Here is a 25,333-nt window from a genome sequence, read left to right as displayed (position 1 = left end):
GACCGGTGTCCAAACCCCGACTTAGGTCATAGGAGAATAAGACTGTAATGTCCTGTTGGTAGTTTACTACATTGGGGCCCTAGTGCTAGGGAGAGTTGTGTATTCAGTAGTGGCAGACAGGAAGTTATCCCTCCACTTTAGGACACAGTCAGAGCATAGATGTCTTCCAGACAATGGGCCTGACCACCAAACTAAGTGTTGATGCACTCCCAAACTCCATGAAGTGAATGATCCTCAAGTTCAGATCCCGGTTCCCTCAGCAACTGTAAGAGGGGTCTAACAGTCTTGGTCGAGATCCACGCTATCTTATGCTCATCATGTAGAATTTTTCACTACTAAAATCATGCTACTTCTACTTCTGAGAGACATCAGGGAACAGGCACAGATGATATAAACACAATTCTAAAAATCCTTATTTCTTCTTTCTAAGACCCAACTGTAGGTTAAAACAAGCAGGAATGCCTGATCTAACAAGAAGAATATTTATTGTCCCTTTGTAACTATTTTAGCTAGGTAGCTAAAGGACTAATCTATTCCTAAATTAGATGGGAGTTTTCCTAGGTGAAACCTGTAAACTGGGAGCTACCATGAACAGAGACCGGAGCAAACTTAGTGATATTGCTCCCAAGTACTCAGAAGCCACTTTTCAGGAATGACCCTGCATGCAGGCCTGGGACTCCCAGCCTCACCAAAAGCATATCCTCCCTTCAATGGAAGACTCCTCTCTCTCCTTCCAACATGGCTCTTCTCTCTTCCAACTCTCCTAGTATCCTATCCTGAGAACCTTCCTCATTGGTTTGGCAAACTCTGTTTCCCTGGGCTTAACCTGCCGATCTGCCATGCTTTAATCTTTCTCTCTCTGCTTCCTCCTTGGAACAGGAGTGCTGATGGCCTTCCAGGCACATGCTGCAGTAACTCCCTGAACTGGAAGAGGCCTCTACTGCTTGAACAAGCACCTTCCTTCTCTTCCTTTTTTTTTTTATGAGGCAGCCAAAATGCTGAGCCTGCCCTTGGGCACGTTACTTCCTGGGTCAGCGTTCCTCTCCCTGGGGTTTCCTCAACAATCTGTAGTGCTCCCTGCCTGAGTTATTGGCCTAAATTCATCCCTGTGTAGGTCTAGACATCTAGGATTCCATATTTCCTCAGCATGCTGCCAGCATAGCACTGCTAAAGCCTGAGAATGGGTAGATCCATGCTATCTCTCCTAAAGAGTAAATTCACCTGTAAACATTTACATAAGCATATAGGATCCAGAACAAGATGGGCCACTGAAATGCAATACCATTGCATAACATCCGATGGGGCTTTGGAGACTTGGGCTATAAACAGTAATACCAAATATAATCATGACAATGAGATACATTTTTTTTCCATCCAAAATCAGGGTAACTTTTTGGACCTGAGAACCTGTCATATCTCAGCAAGCACAAAGAGATGCATACCATGGGATACCAACTGCAGTAGTTTGCGCACATCATGTAGTGTTGGCAATAACATATATCAGTTTGCTTTGGTAAAGGCTTCTTCCCCTTTCATTATTAGAAATGTAAAGCACTTAGCTGAGATACATTTTGAGGGGTAAGGGGGAAGCTAGTTAATTTTAAGACCTCAAGGTCAGATTATCTGCTGCAGCCAATATCTGTGCAGCACAATAGGGGGATGGGGTGTTGGAGCTGGTTATGCATCCTGGATTCTCTGTTCAGGTTCACCCCCACCTTGGCTCTGATTTAGGAGAGAGCAATCTAAGGTCTAGTTCTAGCTAGGAATATAGCCAGCACAACTCAAACAGGAGCAGCATGGATAGTGAAAACGCATTCTTTATATTTTCTATAAGATATGTTAAACTCTGACTGATAGGATAACAGTGCTTGCTTTCTTTTTAACCTTCACCATAGACCACCGAAATTCAGTGGTTTTCTGTTTAGAAAATACTGTTGTCACTCAGCTTTTCTAATGAACACTAGGGGGTCCAATCCTCCACAGTGCTATGTACCCTCAGCTCCCATTAACTTCATTCATATGCAGCATTTTGCAGCACTAGGTCCCTTACGAAGTGTACATCATTTATGGGCCAGGTTGTGGCTCATCCTACATGCCATTAGAAGTTAGGAAGGGGCATACCCTCCTCCCCTCTTTACTCTCTTGCAGCAGTGTGCACTACTGCTTTCAGTGCTGGAGGGGTAGCAGGGTCCACAGAGGTAGGAGTGGGCAGAGTCATCATTCTGCTGCCTTGTGACATTCCCCCCACCCGCAATCCAGACTGGTGTGTAGCTGTGTCACCCCAATTCCTCACTCCTGGGCCCTGACTTACTCCGCTTTGCTGTGTGAACCACCCACTTCTGGGTCAGCCCACGCCCAGCCTCCTGCGAGTAATCGGTCCTAGGCCTAGAGAAGGAATGCTTCTGGCCAGCCATTCATGGGATAGAGCCCCAGCAAATGCCCCCAGTCCCAGATGCAACCCCGGGAACTGCCGTCTTGCAGGATTCAGTGCTGTACACTTACATTTGTCCACCGGTTTATCAAAGAAATTGATATGCACCAGCTCTGTCACTCTAACTCAGGTCTCTACACCCACTCAATCCACATGCACTGTTTTAGATAAACAAATACATGTATTGATTACAGTAATATTTTAAGTGAATCTCAGTCAGATTATTAATAAATCAAGGAGTGAATCACAATTAACTAAAAGATAACTCATATCCTAAACTAGGATTAATATTCCAGTCTCTTTCAATCTATGATGTTAGTTTACCACATAGGCTGGTTGCAATGCATCTTGCAACCAGGCCCCTCCTCCCTGTGAGTAAGTGCCAGTCTTTGATGTGCTTGGAAGATAGATTCCAGGGGAGAGCCCTAGACAAAGACGCCTCCGCTTTTAACAAGTTTCCCCAACACCCCCTGGGGTCAGGTGATTGGCCCTGTCTGGCAATGGGCATGATTTCTTCCACTTGAGCCAAAGGGCTCACAGGTGCTTAGGCCAGTCCATTGTTCCTGTATGCATGCCTCTGCTGGGTGTGGAAACACAGCTTTGTGTTCGTCTGCATCTATTCAAGCCATGTGAGACACACATTTGGGGATATGACACAGCAGAGTTTCATATCTGTACATATGTATGACATTGCAGGAAACATGCTACCATAACAATAATGTTCAGTATGCTATGGGCATTCCAAAAACACCTTACATGGCATACTTTGCATCAGACAATACACAGCTACACTGTAAGGGTGAACATGAATGATGTACAAATCACACCATAAGGGTGTACATGGGCTACAGCGTGTCACACATCTCCAATGTGCCTCATGGTGAAGCTATGCTGATGTTTCAGGGAGTGTACACAGTGATAAGAATAGACTTAATGTAGTTTTCTTCCTCCTCACAGGAATGGGGATATTGGGAGTGAATCTTCCTCCCAAGCTGCTCCAGGGCCAGCACACCAATCCACCACACTTAATTATGGGCAAGATTGTAATGTCACAATCTAGCCCTGTATATTAATATTACCTTTAATAATTTATATTAGAGTTCTGTCCCCCAAATGTGTTAGATGTTTTACAGGCACATAAGAAGACACTGTCCTGGCCCCGAAAAGTTTCCAAACTAGAAAGACAATATATGGAAAAGGGATGAACCACACAAGCACGTTAGAAGCATACCTTTCAGAATGCCAAAGTCCAAATGTGGGATGCAGTGAATGACAAAGACGCAAAAAGACCCCAAAAATTATGGATGCAGGAAATTTAAAATATTGTGCGATTTACTCCTTTGGGGGTAAATACATCTCTCCCTAAGCTTGGGGTCATCCTACTTTGTTTTCAGTGTAAAAAATCTTCCTCAATAAAAGAGAGAGGACATGAAAGTTGTATGGAGTGTAGGTAAATTTGGGACTAATCTGAGTTACATCTCTCAAAATGTAGGGCATTTGAGAAGGGTGGGGAGAAGACAGGGCAATATCTGTTCCTTTTATTTTATTTTATCTGTTGTATTTGATGTCTTTTCTATATTTTTCAGATAGTATTTTTTAATATAAGTGGGATGTAATCAAATGGAATTATTTTATAACTAAGGATTTATGAAGATTGTAGTTTCCTGCTGAATTTTTAGTTTTTTCCATTTGTTCATTTTTGTGATTTGTTGAATAAACATTTTTATGGTGGTGCATTTGGTGTGCCAAGGCTCCTATAAGCTGTTATGAGATTTTATACTGCCTATGAAAGCATTCTGAGTCATTCTTGAGAACCTTGAGGAAAAATAGGGATAAGTATGAATTTTAGTTTGCAGGGTGACAGACACAAGAGATGCACAGATTAAAGAGATTTGGAAGATTATTACCATCTTTTTGTGTGAGGATGTTTCTAGATTTCTACATGCTTCTATGACAATAAAATGAAGACACTATAAAAATCAAAAGAAATAGAGGAGATTGATTGAAGTTGCGAAATGAAAAGTAGTGGCCATGACAAAGTATTAAATATAAGGTGAATTAAAATGTTACTAATGTCCTTGTACAGTGTATTCTTGAAAGTTATATTTATTTTATTGGGGAAGATTCTGCAATCCTTAGGCATTTTGGCTGAGTAATGACAGCTGGATTTGGCCCAGGATATGACTAATGCTTTACAAGTTTAATATTTCATCATTATTTCTCTCTGTAGTTATCCTAAGTTTCATGTGAATAGCTGGGTATAGATTGTAGGGAGAGTAGAGGTTTTCATCACCATTCTCTACCTTGATATTGGACGAAGTCTGAGCAGAGAACACAGCTTTGATTTTTGTGCCTTTTGAATTGTGTTTGATACTAGGTCAGTGCAAGTACAAGACGCTGAAATTATCTTCCTTTCTAGTGAAAACTCACATGATTCCACCACTATAAAGACATTGGTGGTTTAAATGGAAATCTGGTTGGCTGTTGTCTATCAAAACTCTTCCAATCTGAGCATGTTCTTATGATACCTAAAGAGTCAGTACTAGTCCGTGTTTATCATATTTTAGCAGGATGTTTTGTTGCATTTCCTTTCTTGGCTAAATTAAATGTGATCTTTCTTTGGCAGTCTCAAAAGTTCATTGTACTTAATTAAAATAAATATTTTAAAGGCATAATTCACTGTTGTAGCATCTAAGTCTGCTGTATCATAATAATATCCCTTGATAGAAAAGAACGTGCAGTTAACATATGTAAGAATTACTCAGTATAAAAAATTTAAGTAAATAAATGAAATGTTGGCATAGGCAAGAAAACACAATGTTCTGTATTTTATGTCGCTTATGTTGGTTTTGGGATACATGCTGAGTTAATCTCATTGAACTTTTCCCCAGGAATTGATGCGCTTACAATTGCCGGGTCATTATGCTGCTCCACCTGTGTAGTGTTAAGGTCAGTGTGTTTTTCTGATTATAAAAACCATTCATACCATTCCATTATAAATTCACTACCATTCATAATGGAATGCACCATAGCTCAGAGCTAGTTGCAGCTGCCCCTGGTAGCCCTTTAAAGATCAAACAATGCAGCTTAGGCAATTTGAGATCCTTTTACAGCTAAATCTAACAATGCTTCATTTGAAGTGATCTTCTTTAGGTGTTAAATTCCCATACAACTTTTTTTTAACAAGCTCAAATATATTTATTTTATTTAACCATGCCACAGTAACCATTACAAGATGAACAAGGACAAGGAAGTCCTGCGAGCAGCAGGCAACTGTAACATTGCAGTTGCTCACATTCATACTTAGACAAAGCACACAATGCATCAGCCACCCACAGTCATGGGGCATTTTCTGAAATTCACAGATTTTAACCTTGAATTGATTCAAAGTCATTAAAACACATAAATCAGTCATCACAATATATAACTGATGTGAAACTCAAAAGTATATGACTGTCTTAGATGTGTAATAGTTGAATCTGTGAGATGCTGAGTATGCAGCAACAAACTGTTATTGTATTACACACCATTCTGAAGAGCTTGGATTTCCTAAATTGACGTACGTTCATAGAAACAGCCAGAATGTGTGTGACTGCCTTGCTAGTGTTATTTCCATCACTGAAATAAGTACAGTCTTCTGTGATTTGTTACTTACCTCTACATTTTTTCTTTGCTGCTGAATCCACAGAATAACTTGAATTCCTGGAAAATACAAAATGCTGCCTTATGTGTAACCAGGTCATTATGTTCTTCCAATTTCATGGGGACTTGTTCTCAGTTCATTGAATTTTGCAGTTTATGGTAGTCAATGAAGGCCTTGCACATTAATTTTCTTTCTCGGGAGATATTAGTGGCTTGTACTGTGTGCAAATTAGACAAAGCTATAATTGCTGAAGAAATATAAGCAGTCATTTCATAGTGATTTGTATCTTTATGTAAATATTGTACAGTACTCATGATTTTAACTCCTGTGTAGTTGTAAATATAGAGGAATTCCTACTTGTCATGTGAAATTTATGTAGATGCATGTACTGTATAATGTGTACACATCATAAAAGTCATTGCTCAGTGATAGAAAGAAGATATTACATACTGTAAAAAGCAATTCTTGAAGGTTCTTGTTTATGAAAATTCTGCCCACCATAACTAAAGCCTTCTGGCATTTCACATTTCAGGAATTGGAGCATCTTATATACTGTATCAAATAAGTGTATCTCTAGATGTATTTAGCAGCGCACTTCCAGTGCACTCATGTACTTGGATGTATGTGAAATGGGCCACAAACCAGGAAATACATGAAATATACCAAAAAAACCATAGTAGGTACTGTGCAGTATCTTTAGTGAACCTGAGTTGTAATTACAGGTGATCTGGCAGCTAGTACTGATCATATGTCCATACAGCATTTGTAATACTGACCAAGTAGGAAGATGCAATTAGTTTTAAGAATTAAAATAAATGGATTTGTTTTCAAGTGGAGAGAATCAGATGGGAGAGATTCTTTAATAACTAAAGATATGGGATTGTCCTGTAAGTCAGTAATAGTGTTTTTGTATGGGTACTTTTATAAGAATTTAAAACAATAAACATCAGTTGAGCACAAGAAGGATCCATCTACAGTGTTATCAACTCTTAGCCATTTGTGATATTACAACCTTTCCCAGAAACTGACCCTGAAAACAGAAACATAGATTGAACAACTGCATCTTTCACTGCCTCCTAACATCCTAGCATACTTGGGCTCTGGCAGACCCAGAGTGAGACTCCTAGAGCTCAGGATTCACCACCAAGAATTCTGCCACCTATCCCCAAGAGTTCTACTTTAGGGACAGATAGCAAGAGTATTCCAATAACCCATAATTGATATGTTGGGGAAGATTGACAAAGGTAGTCTTTGAGGCATAGCAGTCATAGACCATTGAGGGGTTTATAGTTGACAACCAATACCTTAGATTGTACTCAGAAGGGAATTGGGAGCTTGTGCAGAGCACAGAGCCTAAGTGTTACATATCATGTCAGTTTGCCACATTTAAAAGGAGGGTGAGCCACGGTCTATGCTAGTTGAAGTTCCTGAGTGATCTTCAAGGGTAGCCCTTCTTAGAGTGTATTAAAACCTGGATGTGGCATAATTGTAGATAACTATGGCCAGGTTCACATCTCAAAAGAGTTAAAGGAAGGGGTTGTTGTCTCTGTTAGTCAGAACTGATATGATTTCCAAAATATTTAAATGTGATGCATTACAGTTTACAGCAGCTCCCTGTGTTACCTGCAGCTGCAAAGAACTATATGTAAGTATGCAATGCCTCCTCTATAGTCTTTAAAGTGCTACGTGACTCTCGTTGTCTCTCCTCCAGAGATGCTTCTTTTAAATTTCCTTTGGGCCTCAACCGGTGAGGCCAACAAAGCTCAAACCTTCCAAAGTAGTGATGGATGTTCATATCACAGACACAAAACACTGGGTTTTTTTTCCGACATTTCACCAATAATTGTTGGTTTTTTTAAAATGTCATTAAGTGAAATAAAAAATTTTGCTCAATATTAACTGTTGGCCTGTGACTGGGAAACACCTCCCACCATATTTTTCCAAATGGAGGGAAAACCTGTTCTCCACTTCCCATGTAGAAGCAACAGGTTAGAACAAGTTTACAATGAAAATTTAAAAGTAATTCACAGCTGCCGTTGGCCTCTCTTCCCTTCTGTCCCTGGAATAGTCATTTTCAGTAATGGTGCCCCCTGTCTGGAAAAAACAAAATAATGTGTAATCAATCTGTGGCTATAAACAAAGAGGAAGCAGGTCCTGACCTGCTCTGTGTCAATGTGGAATGGGGTATGAAACTAACAAAATTCTCTTCCCAAAACACAGTCTTTTACTATTTGAGCTAAAGGACAATCTTTGTTCATAGTTAAGACTACCAATCACTGGAAGGTGACACGATTCCAAATAATGAGTAAATCTCATTATATCCGGTAGAGGACAGATGTACACATTCACAGAAGCTGTTATATCGCAGGTACAGTAGGAACAACTAACCTGCATACTGTGTGGAAGTGTAATGATTAAATTTAGAAGAAAAAAGTCTGTGTCTCCTCTTCTGTGCATATATCATAGCACCTATGTGACCTTTCAAAAGTTGTTTTATCATTCAAATTAATAAATATCATTAGATTAAAAAACCACCTCTTCTTTCACATCTTAAATGGGTTTATTTATACACTGACTTATAATGTGCCCATAGCTAGAGTCTCTGGGTGCATTTCCATAACTGAAATATAATTTGAACACTAAAGCATACCATCAGAGGCAGCAAAAATAGCTAGTCATGCTACTGGCAATATCTGCCCATCACTTACAACAACTTACACTAAGTATCCAAAATTCAAGAAAATACTTGAGTAAATAGAGGGGCCATGCTCTGTGTGTTAGAGTCTTTATGTATATATATAAAACAAAACAAAAAACTCCATTAGCCTCCCTCCACAAAAAAATTGAAATTTGAATTTACTCAATGACAATATTGTAGTTTCCCCTCACATCATTTACAAAATTCAAGCGCTTAAAAGCATGGAAATGAATAGTTAAGAACCTCAGAAATCTTACAGTGCCAACATCAAAGCAAACACATTATTCTTATCAAATATAAAGAAAAGCATATTTCATCTCAACACACTATAATTGTCAACAAGGACATTTAAATTGTGCCTCTGCACTATCTTATATTAATAGAATGGCCATTGTTGTTACTGTGGGATAATCCCAGTTTTTATGCTCTGTTGCTGATCATCTTGGACGACACTGAAATAACTGAGAAATACCTTTGGTGCTTGCACCACATAACGACAACATAATGGTCATTTTGGCTTCATGTGACATAATATGTGTCACAACTTGCAATGTAAATGGCAATATCCTAATGAAAAGAAACAATATAAAAAGGTGAAAATAACAAGAATTCTGTAGCACTTTAAAGACTAACAAATTGAATTTCAGCAAGCATAAGCTTTCATGAGCTTCAGCTCACTTCCTCAGATGCAGTTGGTAGAAACAGAATTCTCGTTGTTTTTGCTGTATACAGACTAACACGGCTAACCCTCTGGAACTTTCCCACAATATAAAAAGGTGGAAATTCAACACAAAAAAGAAGAACATACAAATATACAAGAGGATATTACTATACAAAAATGAGTGTGTCTCAGTTGGAGAACTTTGCATTTCATTCTAAAATAAGTTTTTTGGTTCCAGATAAAATAATCTGTAATTATTTTGAGGTGTTGATGCTTTAAACAACTCTATGATGATTTATAAAGTTTCCTCTAAGCCCTTTAATTATTTTAGATCTTATCCAGGTTAAAGGAAGGAACACTTGTTAATCTTTCAAAGGGAATCCTGCATTTTTAAACTTGATCCACCATCATATAAGGGGTTTTACCTCAATACTGTACATATCTTATAAAATCAGCTGTTACTCTAGCTTTAGAATATATGCAATGTTGTTCACCTACCATAAAAGCAGCACTGGTCACATACTTTTTATAGTACACTATGTGACTGTATTGAGATAAAATTTTAATAATAGTTTAATAGTTTAATAAAAGTTTAATAGTTTAAAAAACAGACTTCTTAATTAGACACTTCATCACATGCAGAGATGATCCTTTTAATCACAGGAGTTAGAGATTGGAAAAAAAAGACCTATTCGTATTTCTAATGCAACCTTGTGCCAGTATAGGATTTTTCCCTACAGAATATTTAGGATGCAATATACAAATTCAGGCATTCTTTTACAATGTAGTTTTTCAGTAAAAAAAACTCTCAGTCATTTAACAATCACAGATAATTCTCTTATAAAGCAGCACATCAACATACACAGATGCATTACCCTGACTCAAACAGAGGCATTTTTTTGGCCTAAAGCTTTCTTATGTAACAATATAAAAACATTTGCAACTCTTTATATTAAAAATGGATTGTATGTACCACTGCTGTCTTTATTGTTTGCTGATAATGTGGTAACTAGAGGGGTCTAAAAAGTTACTCTGTATGTATTGTGTGTGTATTTAAAGTTTAGGAGCCCACAGTTGCATAATAGGATTATAGATGACAAAGATGGAAAATGACTAAGATATTGAGATGTAGGCAGGTACACATAGAAAGGAAACCACTAACCTTTTCTTCAAGCCCTTAAATAGAAGCTAGCAATCCTTGTGAAGTCAGTTATGGCTCTAAAGAGGGGTGGGAAGCAGTACCATGGAGAGAAGGAGGGATTATTGTGAACTGAAGGGCTAATTTCTACATGCTCCAATTAGTATAACATAAATATTAGTTAAGATGACCGTTATATATCAATAGAGAAAAACAGATGAATTCTTGGCACAAATGCCCTTTCCTGTTTATGTCAGACCCTGTTTCTTTAATTAAATTGTTTCTAGAAACAATACCCTGTATTTTGCTTATTGTCCCACAGTCCTGTAGCAGAAGAAATAACCCTAAATTTGGTACTGCACAGGGGAGATGGGGGCATTGGGTCACTAACACTAACAGAAACAAAAAAGACATATTGTGACACTTGCATCGGTGACACAGAAGCATCAGTACCAACCTCAGGGCAGACAGCTAAAAACCAGGGTACAACCCCAAGCTGTTTGCGAGTTCTGAACTTAGATTTCACCAACCAACTGCCCCAAGTGCAAACTCCTCAGGCACTGTAACAGCCTAAACATGGAGACACAGACAGTGCCCTTAGCTACTCCAGTCTGTTTTGCCACCCAGATGAGTGTATCTCTGTGATAGATGGCCCCTTACACTAAGAATCACAACAATATTCAGGTTACTCCTAAACCCAAAGGACCAGTCACTTATTTCAGTTCAACGGTGCTTTAGGTGTCACACCAAAGACAATGCTTGTAGCCGATATAGTATAGTAGATTATATGAAGATTATTAAATAGAAAAGGGAAATTATAAAGCAAGCAAACTTCGATATGCAAATGAGTTACAGTTTCAGAAGGTGATAGAATCGTTTATAATCAGCAAGCTCATTACACATAGGGAAGTTTTGCCCTTACCATCTTCTTTCAGAGCAAAATAATAATTAGCAAAGATTTTTTTTCCCTTCTCTTTCCCTCTCACACTCTGATAGATTGCCAGGCAGAAATCCATGTTAAACTGAAGATGCGGTTGAGCATGCATATCAGTAATTGAAAGGTTGTATTTTACAGGGAAGTTGTCGTAATCCCCAAAACAAGCATTACAAATGCATAATGGCTAAGATGTTGGCAGCTGAGCCAATAGCATCTGCTTGGTTGTGGTCAAAGGCAGGAGTTGAAATTAGTTCACAAGCCAAGTCAGAAAACAGGTACTGAGGTCAAGCAGGAGTGGGATTGAAGGCAGGAGTCAGGATTAGTTACAAAGCTAAATCAGGAGATGAGTACCCAGGTCAAGCTGGGCCAGGATCAAAGGTTGGAGTCAGGAGTGAGACAGGGCAAAAGACACAGTCTATAGCAGTAGCAAGCCAGAATCTGTATTGTTGCTCTGACAGCTCCCTGGGGCAACTCCATGGTTTAAATACTTGGGGTGGACCAGTTGGATGGCCACAGGATTCTGTCTATCTGGCCTCTTTAGGTGATACTTTCTGCAGTGGCTAACCCTCTAGTAACTGTTGGGTGCTGCGTCACCTGGCTCCCCAGGGGCAAAGTGAAGTCATTGGTCACCCAGGACCCTGCAACCTCGGTTTCTAGACAGACCCTTACAAAATGCAGGAAATTCACAGTTAAGGTTAAGCTTAAAAGAAATCCAAACCTATTGAAATATGGAAATATACAGTTAATGCCCCCGAGCACACATGATGGCATTTCTCTGTCCGTTTGGATATAAACATGATAACTTTCTCATCAATTCTGTAATTTCAGGGAATGTTCCATGTATCAGAGGGTCCCACTGATTTTGGTGAAAATCAGAAAACTGGAAGGGGGAAATGAGGGACACAGCATGGAGCTTCTGGCATCTAGTTAGAAGAGCCATCAGTTTCAATGGTCTGCAATTGTCTGTAGATCAAAGAACTGGTTGATGGCATGGCAGCCATGAATAGCTTCCAGCATAATCACACCTCCCATTTCAGCTATGCCCATTGTCCCAATACAGATTAAAACCCTGAGCCCTGGCCTACACTACAAACTTACGTCAATATAACTATGTTGCTCAGGGGTGTGGAAAATCTAAACCTCTGAGCAACACAGTTATGTACTAAGTATAGACAGCTCTATGTTGATGGGAGGGCTTCTCCCATTGACACAGCTATCACCTCTCGGGGAGGTGGTCTAACTGCTGATGGAAGAAGCTCTCCCATTGGCATAGGTAGCATCTTCACTAAGCGCTACAGTGGCACAGCTACGCTGTTGCAGCTGAACTTCTGGAGGCTAAGTGCATTGCACACACCATAGGCTCCTTGCATTCCTCCATTTCACTCTTTGGATTTGCATTTTTAATTGAACAAACTCCTAAAATTCTTAAACTTAATTCCATAAAGTTTAATTTAATTTAAAGGTTTGTCCAGGATGTTACAGAAAATTGTCATATCTGTCACAGGGGCCACCTCATTATCCACCTTTAAAACTGTCCTCGAAACTCTCCTTTCGCCAAAATGCCCACAAACACGTGACTACAGTTAGGCTGCTGATGTGCTGACACAGCTGCTTATTATGCTGACGGATATAGTCTGATTGTTTCCTCGTGTTCCCCAGTCTGTCTGTATTCATCTGTTGTCTCTTGTCTTATTATTAGATTGTAAGCTTTTGGGGGCAGGGACAGACTTTTTGTTCTGTGTTTGCACAGTGCCTAGCACAGTGGGATCCTAGTCCATGGCTGGGGCTCCTAAGCATGATGGTAATAGCAATACATAATGACTGTTTATTTTATGTGTTTGTAAAGCACCTAGAAAAATAGGGCATCAGTTGTGGGTGGTGCTTCTATAAACTACCAGAGTACAAATAAATAATAAAAATAAAATTACATCAACAAAATGTCAGCAAAACTAAAGGGCTATCACTCCTCAACCTCCAGAAGAAAATGAGGTAACCACTCCCTCAGGAAAAGATGAATCAATAGATGGGCAGTGTTTCCTGAAAATCTGGCTCTGCTGTGAGAGGCGGTCAGCTGATCAGACACATCAGACTTTGAAAAAACAAAATGACTGATACAGTACATACATGTTTTTCCAGAGAACTCTCAAACTGAGATTGATGTCTCTTTATTTCAAACAAAAGATCAAAGAGACTACCCATCAGTGACCTTTTTTAAGCAATAGCTGTTTTAAAATAATGTCTTTGGAAAAGAAAAGATTGTGAAATAACACACTTGACCTTTGGCTTCATATTCTCTGTGACTTTTCTATTGTGTAGCCCTAGGCAATACTTTACTGCTGTTACTTTAATGGTCACTTGAAAAGGGGAAAAGTGGTTATGTGTCCTTTTTTGTTCTTGATGATTTTTTTTTAAAGGCCTCGATATAATTTTTTATTGAAAATGTTCTGCTTACATTAGAAACTCAGGTCGTGTTTAAATTTGTTTGATGGTTTCTGTGTTGGGAGAATGGGTAGGGTTATGACTCCATGAGTATCAAGAAAATAAATCCTGATTAACGGGGGAAATAATTGTTTTATTCAGCCCATTTAAAACTCTATTGTTTATTTGTTTGTTAACACTTATTTAAGTTAAGACTCAGGGCTTGTCTACACTTAAAATGCTACAGCAGAACAATTGCAGCTCTTCAGCATAGACACTACCTAAGGCCTGGTCTACACTAGTACTTATGCTGGCAAAAAATTTTCCTCTCAGGGAGGTGAAAAAATACACCCCTGAATGACATAAATTTTGCTGGCATAAGCGCTGGTGTGAACAGCACTATGTTGGCAGGAGACTCTTTTCCATCAACATAGCTACCGCTGCTCATTTAGGTAGTTTTATTATGTCGGCAGGAGAGCTCTCTCCCGTTGACATAACACGGCTACAGTGGCAGAGCTGTACTGCTGTAAATTTTAAGTGTAGATTAGCCCTGAATCAATGAGAGAGATTCTTCCATTGGCATAGGTAATCCACCTCCCTGAGAGGCACTAGGTAGGTCAGAAGTATTCTTTCATCATCCTAGCACTGCTTACATGGAGATTTAGGTCAGTTTAACTACACCATTCAAGAGTGGGGATTTTTCACACCCCCTGACTGATGTAGTTAATCCAACCTAATTTTCTAATGTAGACCAGGTCTGAGAAACACTTGGGTTGAAGGACATCTTTATAGGGATTGAATATTCACTACCTTTTCACTTAAGGTCATAGTTATTGTACATTGCATAGTTATTATACATCGCAGCATTGATAAATTCACAGTACACATTTCTGACACCTCCAACAAATCTTCCTGAATAAATAGGGAAGACCAGACTTCACAAACCTCATATTTCTAAGGTAAAAAAATCAAGCAATAAATAGAATGCAGACTTTCTTTATACAGTGTATTGTAAAGCATCAAAAAAAAAAAAAAAAAAAGACACACTTTTTTCCCTTTAAAACTAGTCAGTATTTAAAATATAAGTTTATATTATTAAAATATGATTGTCACGCAAGAGTTCCAGCATATTAATGTATTTAACTGGGGGTGCATAGTACCAATTCATCCTTAGTAGGTAGGGTGTTTATATTTTAGTTCTAAAATACTAAACCATTCAACAGGGCAAATTCTCATGCTACCTGTAATGTTTGGCCATTTTAGTGTGCATGTTCCAGCTGTATACCTGGTTTGATATGTGTGACTCTATACACAGTATAGATGTGTTGTTCACACAACATAATCACTCTAAGACTCCATTTAAGTTAAGCGCAACAGCAATGTGAATTCCACAAAACTGCAAGCTAGCCCAAAGTGGTGGAAGTAGACAGTGGGCAAATCAGTGGGCAAATCAGTAGGCAAAATAAAAATTACTATGGGGTTGATGCCACAATAGAATAAATGGCCCAAATTGCGGGTTGTAAATCATATATAGTTCTTGTCGGTACAAAAGAAGCCCTTGGAATTTAGTTTATTTTCTAAGAGTGTCATCACTATAACTAAGTAGTGTACTTTTTATATATTCTGTGATCACATCCTTTCAAAATTTATGTTCCTTTTCTATCGTTGTCCCTAATCTGATCTTGTAGTCTCTTACCTATGTTTATTTGTATTTAATATGCAGTCCAACACTGTATTCTAAGGCTTAAATTTTCCAAAGTGACCAGTAATTTTGGGTGCCTCAGTTATTGAGTGCTCAACTTGAGATACCCTTAGCAGTTTTCAGAAAGGGGTAAGCATTCACCCTCAGAAAATCAGGTCCCTTTAAGGTACAGCACATCTTATCTATCTTGTATGGTAGCTACAAGAGAACTAACTTAGGAAAGAGTGGCATAAGCGGTTGTATAATTCCTCTAACCTCTTTATAGTACTCTTATATTCACAACCTTTGTAAGATGTTATGTGCCTGCATATTTGCTGTTTTTCTTTTTTTATTACCTCTATGTAATTATAAATTATTGCTTGAGGTTCCGTGGCATATTTGAAATATTTTTATCTATGGTTATGCTATTTCTTTTTTCAAGGTTATAGCAATAAGGGCCATATTCTGTCCAAAAACACTTGTGCATCATTCCCACAGCTTCAGCGAGAGTTGTTTGCACATATCCAAGGAGAGGATTTGGCACTAACAGAGTAACACTGGCACTGTACTAGTCATCAGAGGCAATGGTATACATGCAGCTGGTTACCTTTTGCTGGTAATCAACACAGTGACACAGAAGTAAAGTTTAACACTGTTTTATTACAGATCTGAATGAGCTCTATTGGATTTGACAGGCACTGCCTTTTAGGTTCATTATGTTTCTGACCAATATAGATAACATCTGTAGGCCAATTGCAGTGAATTCCTTAGCAGCTGAATTTCATAACAAGCTTACATGTAGAGATTCCTTACCATGGTGTATCTTCTTATTGCCTGTCATATCTCATTTAGCTTTTCACTGCTAAAAATTTATGCAAAAGCAGTAGTGTTTACCAGAATTGATGATGGCTTCATAAATCACAATCTAATAGAAAATGAACTAAAAATATCTAACATATTGAAGCAATTAGACTGATGATATGTGTGGGTTTTATTGGGGGGGGGGGGTTGGGTGGGAATGGGCTGGTCATGGTAAATGAAAGATTACATGCAGTTACTTAATTCCAACATCTGGAGTTTTTAAAATAACATCATATATCATGAGACTTGTAATAAAATTGCAAGAGGTAGCAACACTAAGGCAGGTAACAAACTGCTCACATTTCTAGGGACATTACTCAGTATAATCTGAAAGTTCCCTCTTAAACTATCATTTGACCTTCTAAAATTGAAATAAAATGATAAAGTGTGTCTACATTGGTGATAAATGGGGTTTTCCTTGGATTTCAGCTAGCTTAATTGAGCTAATTTGATTTAGAAAACAACCAACCAAGCAAGCAACCAACCAACCTTTTATTCCTAGTGTAAACAAGGCCTACATGTTTAATTCAGTCAAGTGCTTTAAAGATCATAAAGAATTTATTCCAACTCTTGAAAATCTTGCTCATTGTGAACTTCTGCTTACAAAGAGCATGTAATGGCTAATACCATTGGGCTATTCCCAATATCAATAACTTCATTTATATTATGCAGCATTTTTAATCGAACATTTACAATAATTAAAAAATTATTTAACCTAAGGTAACCTAAGGTCTGTGTGGGACAGAGGTGAATTTGGGTCTAAAATGAAGGATGCTCTCATAATGAGGGAGAGTTGAATGGTATGTCAGATATTGGGAAACTGGGGGAAAGCCTGCAGGGAAATTCCCCCATTTTGGCAGGAAAATTGTTGAAAATTACAGTTGTTGCCAGACATTTGGAAATACAACTCCTTCCTTATTCCTATAATCTAAAACTGGATCCCAATTCTTCCAAGTCAGTGGGAGTTTTGTCATTGACTTCAATGGGAACATAACTAAATGTGGAATTTTGGACCCCAAAGTAGTCGACAACATCCCTTAAATTGATTGTAGTCTAAATATTTTATTCTGTATTCTGGAAAGAACAGAGAGAAACTTTTTATGTGTAAAAGTATATTATAAAGACACTTTTGTTATTTCTGCACTGTTATCCCTCCCTGATTTTCTATTTTACCCATACTGCTCAAATACCTTTTAATCATGCACCAGAATACATCTTTTAAGGAAAGTATTTGCAATGTTTGCCAGTCCTTGCATGATAGCATGCAAGCTTCTATGACTGCTCTCATTACATTCATTTACCATGTTGTCTAATTGGTGAGATAATATAGGTCTTGTCCTACTAATGAGGAATATTGACAAATTAATCTCTGACATTAGCTCTGCTCTGCTGCAGAAGCCTTTGGAGCACTATCACTGGATATCTATGCACCAGTACAAAGATGCTGAATGTAAGATTATTAGAGACTCGGGATTAAATAGTCTACAGTGTAAAACTTTTCAGTGGTCTCATTTAAGAAGCAATAAAATGTCACCTTTGCCCAATACTCTTTGAAATATTGTAACATCCGTAGTTTCAGTGTGTTCTGTCATAAGTACAAACTTAAATTCTTAGATTCTTTCAACTGGAAGTGTAATATGTATGTTTCAGCATGTGCAATAAAGAAAACTATCTAGGATTATATTATTTTTGGGGGGAGAGGAAGAGTTTCTCACTTCCTCTGCTCAATTCCAAGGATTCTTCTTCTAACCCTTTGGTCCATGTTTCAGTTACTGTCCATTGTGTCCCAGGGGAATAGGTTGAGCGTCCCATCAGAGAGAATGAAGAGTGCTCATGATTGGCAGGATGGGTGGTTGTTGAGTGGCATGAGCTGTTAATTTTCCTTGCAAGTACTGAGAGCACCACCCCTGTCACATTCATTGTCTTTGCTGCTCAAGGAATAACATGCCTGCATCAGGAATTATCCCACTCATCAGCATAGAACTGTACCAATTGACCACGAGACCAACCCTTTCATTTTGCTTCTAACTTGTACAATGATTTACTCACTGAAGCTAAATGCAATAAGATACACTACTGTACAATAAAACTACACTTTTAAATGCACAAAAATCAGGAAATGGAAAAATAAAGGTCCTATTAACATTAATTTGCCCCATTACACATATATAATAGCTTTGATATATATACATAGCAGGCCAAATTCTGCTTTCTGTTAGGAGATTCCATCCCATTTGAAGTCTGTTGCATATTGTTTTATGTATCTCTCTAAGATGTTTTCAGTCTTCTCCTTATAAATCTCTCCAGTAGCAGTAATTCCACCTGCCCCTACTGCTCCTACTGAAGCCTTAGCAGTTACCTACATCATGCTGAAAAGTTATTCTTTTTTTAATCATTTATAATTTTTAAAAAAATTCATTCTGCTTCTGTCCAAACTGTTCAGTCATTTTTTTGAATTATTCGTGAGGGCTCTTTATGTGTTTTATACAGTGCCTCCTAGCACAATGAGGCCTGGGCTATAAATGTTACCATACAAGTAATATTTTAAAAATATATTTTTCACTAGAATAATTGGTTCTCTCCACACACACAACTGAAGTTAGCTATGGTTATTGCTAGTGCTCTTCTAGCACATTTTCTCTAACCCGTGTGGACAGAGGATTTTTTCCGCTAAGTGAGCATATTTGTAGGCTGAAGCAAGCCTTAAACATGCTTTCTGAAATGGCATTAAAAATGGTTTTTGTCTGCTCTAAAATTGTGCTCTATTCTGTAGAACTCAATTTAGTTAACTTCAGTTGGTTTGGCTAATTCCCTAAACTAACTCATAAATGGCTTTGATACCAGTGCAAGGGGATCCAGTGCTGAAAACCGATTTAAATAACAGTTCCGGTTCCAAGTGCAGACCAGACTTAGCTCATATTTATAACATGGCTCTGAGAAAAATATCTTGGATACCTTGCTCAGGGAAACTGCTAAATTGTGCTAATAACTGTAGGACAGTTCCAACACTAGTTGAACTTGGTTGCTTAGCATCAAATATAGTTTGAACATGTCGTTTACAAGGCCTGTCCCTTTAAGTTCATCTGATGCTCCATCCTTCGTTTAAGTTCCCTTAGGGCCAGATTTTGTCTCTTAGGGAAGGTCCCACATATGAGGCACAGTGTCTCGTGGAGCTCAGAGAGAGCACAGCCACTCCTGGCAGCACCCATTAGGAGAGTGTAGAACGTACTGATTACTGCGGCCAGTCAGTTCTCCTGGCTGGCACAGGGGTGGTAGGGCAATGGCATTGCCTTCTCCCTGCCTCATTTAGCATGACTAATGCATGGATTGGGCTAGCAGGGGGAGGTTCCTGTGCTCAGGTGAACACAGGGAAGTGTAACTGTGGCTGGTTACTGCATGAGTAATGTACAGGGAAAGGCTGCTTGCACCTTCTGGTCTTTGCACGCTAGTCCATGAGCCAATCACAGTCCTGCCTTTATTAATTGCATGCATTTCTAAGTTGCTTGTTCCTAAAGTGTCTTGACTCCATTAACATAACTGAGTTAAGGGAACAATATCCTATTGTATCCTCACATCATCCCATGACGCTTTCTTGACGGAGATTAGACCTCAGAAATAACCAACCAAGGGACCAGCTACCAGGGTGATGCTGGCCCCCAGTTAGACAGAAGCTTGCACACAGTAATACATCTTACATCATGTCCCAAAAGCAGCAAGAGAGGGGCTCTTTCAGGACCAAATCTTGTGGCCTTTGAGAGGGCTATGGAACCAGTGTGGGGATTGCTAGCTGCACACGGGCACTCCAGTCATCCAATTCCCCTTATATTCAATGAAACAGAGAGATGTGGAAGCTCTTTTCATGCCAACACCTAGGAGAAATTGGTGGTGGAAGAGGGCCTGGGAAGGGGATTCAGGGTGAAGCCAATGAGACTCCATCAGTGAAGACACCCTAAGGGGCAGGGAGTACAGTGGCTGCAGACACCTCTGCAGCTGTGAAGCTGCAGCAGCAGCAGCTATGGAATGGATCCACTAGTGCCTGGAGGGCAGGGGATAATTCCATCTTCTTGACAGCAAAGCCTATTCAGCTGTGCTTTGCAGAGGACACAGGATTTGGCCATTCATTGTGTTACCTGGTAATTTGCTGTGACCGTGTTTATTTAGGGCTAGATTATAACTGGGACTATGTGTCTGGGCAAGAGTGTAGGGGGAATAAAAAAAAACCAGCCTCATATCCCTGGATGGGTTACACAGATCTTGGGTTTGGGAGCACATGAGTAAGAGGATGATGCTCCCCTGCAGAGGCAGGTGGGCAGGGAGGGAGCAGAGCCCTGACTGACCCAACACGTCAGAGTGGAGTCATAATTTGCTCTTGGTACAGACCAACTGCACATCATTACCTTGCCATATCTCCCCCTTCTCTTCCATGGAGCAAGAATGAAGCAGAGGAGGATTGTGACTCAGAGACAAATCTCAGGGTAATTCCTGGGGTACTGCAGTTTATGTATCACCCCTTGCTCAGGGCTGTGTTGGAAGTCAGAATATAATAAACTCAGTGTCGCAATCCACAAGGTCATATCTACATAATGGGTTTGTGGCACTTTGCCACATATGGTCACCTGGACCTGGTGGGTGAAGTTGGTTCTTACAAATCATTGTTTATGTTCATTAACTGATATCACATCACCTAATGATTAAATTCTTGTCCATCACTTAGGATAGAGTTGGATTCCTCCGACAGGTGGTAGAGAGGATATTTTCTTGTTTCTAATTTTGATAATTTAATGGCATTCCTTTTCATTATGGATTATATTTAAACATCATCCCTCAGGCTGTGCCTGCATATTTTGCAGGCGCAAATGCACATGGGTAATTGCATTGAAACATGCAAAACTGGCAATTGCATACACAATCACCCATTTTCCCCTATTAATTTATGCTTCTGTGAATGTATTTTGACAGCACAATTTAATCCAGGTAATGAGTTAAAAATATGGCTGTTTGTCCGTTTTTCACTTTTTTGTTTTCCAAATCAATGTGTGTGAGAGAGAGAGAATTCAGTGCTGGAAAAAGATTTTGGATTTACAGTTCCAGAGACTCTAGTTAATTTAATCTCACAACTATTTTTCAACTGTAACAACTAGTTCTAGTGACATAAACATGTGAAAAAGCTGCACAGTTTCTTGAAGTGCTGGTTTTCTTTTAAATAGGTGAATTTGTAATAGAAATGATTGTTAAAACCACACTGAAGATGAAAAATTGTATCCATTTATTAAGTATTATTAGTGTTACATTTGAAAGAACACGAGTAAGAATGAATATGATATAAGCCATTAAAATTCAGAATGAAAAGTATCTGCAGAATCACAATTCCTTAGAGAAATTTGTCACAAAAAGTAAAATAATCTTTGAAACCACATAGCTGTTGATTAATGTATTAACTTATGCTAATGATGCATATTTATCTGGAGTAATGCTGATTGGGAATTTTTCATCAATATATTTTTGTTGGAAAATGCTCATTTGTCAAAATTGAAACTTTTCATGGGAACATGTCAGTTTCAACTAAATTTTCTCCAGGAAACTTTCTCAGATCCAGGATGGAACTGCTGGTGAGCAAGACACCGCAGAATAGTCCAGTGGTTAGGGGACAGCTGAATAGCTAAAACCCTGGTGGTTAGGGTATTTACCTGGAATGTGTCTCAAATCCCTGCTATGCCTAATTCAAACTGGGTCTCCAACATCCCTGGTTGGTGTCCTGACTGCCTGGCTATTCTGGGGTTCTTTCTCAATAATTCTTTTTGGAACTATTCTCTCTGTATAAATAATTAAATATTCTTTGGGGAAGAAAGAGACAGATTCTATAGCCCAGTGGTTAGGGCACTGTCACCTGGGATATGGGAGAACCAGCTTCAAGTCCCTACTCTGAATAAGGCAAAGCAGGCACTGTCACTTGGGTTTTGCATATCCAAGCAGAATGCTCTAACCACTTGGATGGTTATATTGGTTATTCTGGGGTGGGTGGGTCAGTGTCTGTTTTTTGCAAAAGTTTTTGAAAAGTTTCTGTTTTGTCCTGATGCAAAACAAACGGAAATTCCAAGTTCTCAACAGTTTTGGGGAAACAGAATCTTTCCGGTCATCCCTCGTAATGAGCTTGAAACTTTTGGTATTTGTGTCTCACCATCACAAAACAAATAGTACAGTAAGACTGGTGATTGTCTTAGGTTGTGCTAGCTGCAGCATATGTATCCTATGCTGAGTTTATTGGGTTTAGGTTTATTGACTGAAACCTGGTAAATATCATCACCTTCCCAGGAACTACTCAATAGGTTACAAATATTGTTTAATGCATGTGAGAAACTGTAGGTTTTTTATAGAAAAATGATGCATTTACTAGTTACACATTCACAATAAAATTAGATCCAAATCCTTTTTGCCTTTGTTGTTGTCCTCACAGTGAGGGCTGATTTTACACTATGAAATGAGCACTCCTTCCTGTTAAAATAAATAAATGCAACTGTTAAAAAAAACAAACAAACAAAAGACGTAAAATGGTCTGTTGTGTGTGGTGCTACCTAAGCAACACCGTAAACTGTTCTCTGTATTACTTCATTCTTCCCCTTGTTCACTTGTCTAGGGTGACTTTCTTCCTACCTTTGCTCCTGGTTTGCAGTCCAGTCCTTTGCCTTTATTTTGCCTTCTGTGTTGTAGATCTAAGGCCCGGTCTTTCCAACACTTACTATCAAGAGTAGTGTCCACTCCTGTAAGTAGTTCCCAGTGGGGCGGGCTCCTGGTAATAAACACTATGCTCTGTACTGTTTGCAGGATTGGGCCATTAGATTGTAGGCTTTTGGGGGCAGGATGTGTAAAGGGCTTTAACGTACTTTGGGTGCTATATAAACAATAAAACAGAAACTGCCTTTTTGTTCTGTGTTTGTACAATGCCTGGCACAATGGGGTCCCTGGTCCATGACTAGGGCTCCGAGGTACTACCACCATAGTGATACTAATACTAATAATTAATTATCTCACTATCCTTCAAGTTATTCAAAGAAAGCGGTCTGTCTTATTAGTAAATAAAATAGCTTATATTTTCATACCTTATTGTACCTATGGTACAATGCTGTGAATAGGGTTCAAAATTAAAATATTATTCTTATTCACAGAAAATGTTTTTTCCCCTCTTAAACTTAAATCATTTAAATTAAAATGGATGATTTGTCTCCTGATCATGGGAAAAGGCCCTTCCTATGGCAGAATAAAATGGAGAGAGCTCCCTGATCTTGTATCAGAGGTGCTGGAAAGCATGGCTGGAAATAGGTGGATAATGAGAGGAATGTATGAGGGACTGAGTGATTTGAATGGCAGAGGGGAGGGGGTGAAGAGAAACAGCACATCGTGTCTGAAAGTAAAACAATAAGCAGTATCTCACATTGGGCTTGTCTTCGCTGCAGAGTTAACTTGAGTTATTATGCAAGTGTTGCCCCTGACCTAAGTCCTGTCCACACACAGAAACCCTTAACTCCAGTGCGGTGGTGCTTTTCGCTTGGGTTGGCTGGCCCAAGATGGGGTATAGGCTAAAATCAAGTGAGAACAATTTGCCAGCTGCTAGGACTAACATTCTGCAGCATTGACACAAGCTAGTGCCACTTGAGTACTGCTAGTCCTCCAGGGTCTTTCCACAATTCTCTCGCGTACCCAGAAAAGTCAGACACATTCTCCCATTGTTCACTAGGAAAATATTCATAGAGCATCTCATCTTACAGCAATGCTAGGAACCATGGGATGTGCGCCCAGAAACCTTCGTGCCACACATGAGTGAGTGCAACTCCATGGTAGAAGCAGACATTCACTCAAATGTTATTTCACAATTTGACTGCTCTCACTCGAGCTAGGCTAACTGGAGAGGAATAACTCCATTTGCTCTGCCATGAATACATATCCATTATGGCATAAGGGATAATTTCTTTTAGTTGCAGGAGTACTTTGTATCTCAATATGGGAGAATTTCTTTGTGAACACCTGCTGGTGTCTCAAAGTGGTGAAAGTTGTCCTTTATAAACATGAGCTCAAATTTATCCCTATGTAAACTCCACTGGAAATTATCTCAGCGATGAATTTAGGGGATGGTGTCTGAAAGAGGATGGAGTTTCTATTTAGAAGACAGTGGATCTCCAACAGTCTTTGCCCCATTCCATGGCTCTGGAGTGGATATGTGGGTGTGTAGAGAAACTAGCCACCATCAGTTTCCCCATAAAATCCCTATTACAGCAGAGCCTGATGGCCCAGGGGAACCTCATGTATATCTTGCTTTTACAGTTGTATTCTTAGTAATGATTAATCAATAAAAAGTTTGATATACAATAGGCATCTCCTGTGGAAACATTTTCTGTATCTCTTGTTTTACGGTCAGGTATGAAGAGGCTGTGTTCATTCATTGTTTTCTCATTTCACTGCAACTTTTTTCTCCCCTTCTAAGTTAACATATAAAATTCAACAAAATGTATTCTAAGTAGTATTCTTTTCTTTCTGCCCGTTCACAGAATCTATACCAAAACAGATTCCTAGGCCTGGCTGCCATGGCGTCTCCATCTAGGAATTCACAGAATCGGCGCCGGTGTAAAGAACCACTGAGATACAGCTACAACCCTGACCAGTTTCATAACATAGACATCAGGAACAGCTCCCATGAGATGGTAACCATTCCACGTTCCACCAGTGACACTGACCTGGTCACTTCAGACAGCCGGTCTACTCTAATGGTCAGCAGCTCATATTATTCCATAGGACACTCACAGGATCTAGTCATTTATTGGGATATAAAGGAAGAAGTAGATGCAGGGGACTGGATCGGCATGTATCTCATTG

At 39.1% G+C, this 25,333-nt stretch overlaps 1 protein-coding gene across 1 annotated transcript in view; it reads left to right on the top strand.

Annotated features, from left to right (window-relative positions):
- The window catches only part of HECW1 (HECT, C2 and WW domain containing E3 ubiquitin protein ligase 1), a 350,139-nt gene that overhangs the window by 73,631 nt on the left and 251,175 nt on the right, over positions 1–25,333 (top strand). Inside the window, exon 3 of the mRNA XM_067550377.1 lies at positions 25,009–25,333. Coding sequence (XP_067406478.1) covers positions 25,045–25,333 — 289 coding nt within the window. The 5' untranslated portion in view covers positions 25,009–25,044. The remainder of the gene's footprint in view (positions 1–25,008) is intronic.

Source organism: Emydura macquarii, unplaced genomic scaffold (genome assembly GCF_026122565.2).
Source record: "Emydura macquarii macquarii isolate MOO-44397 ecotype Brisbane River unplaced genomic scaffold, CSIRO-AGI_Emac_v2 contig_1263, whole genome shotgun sequence".
Taxonomy (NCBI): Eukaryota; Metazoa; Chordata; order Testudines; family Chelidae; genus Emydura; species Emydura macquarii.
This window is presented reverse-complemented; position numbering and strand designations above follow the sequence as displayed.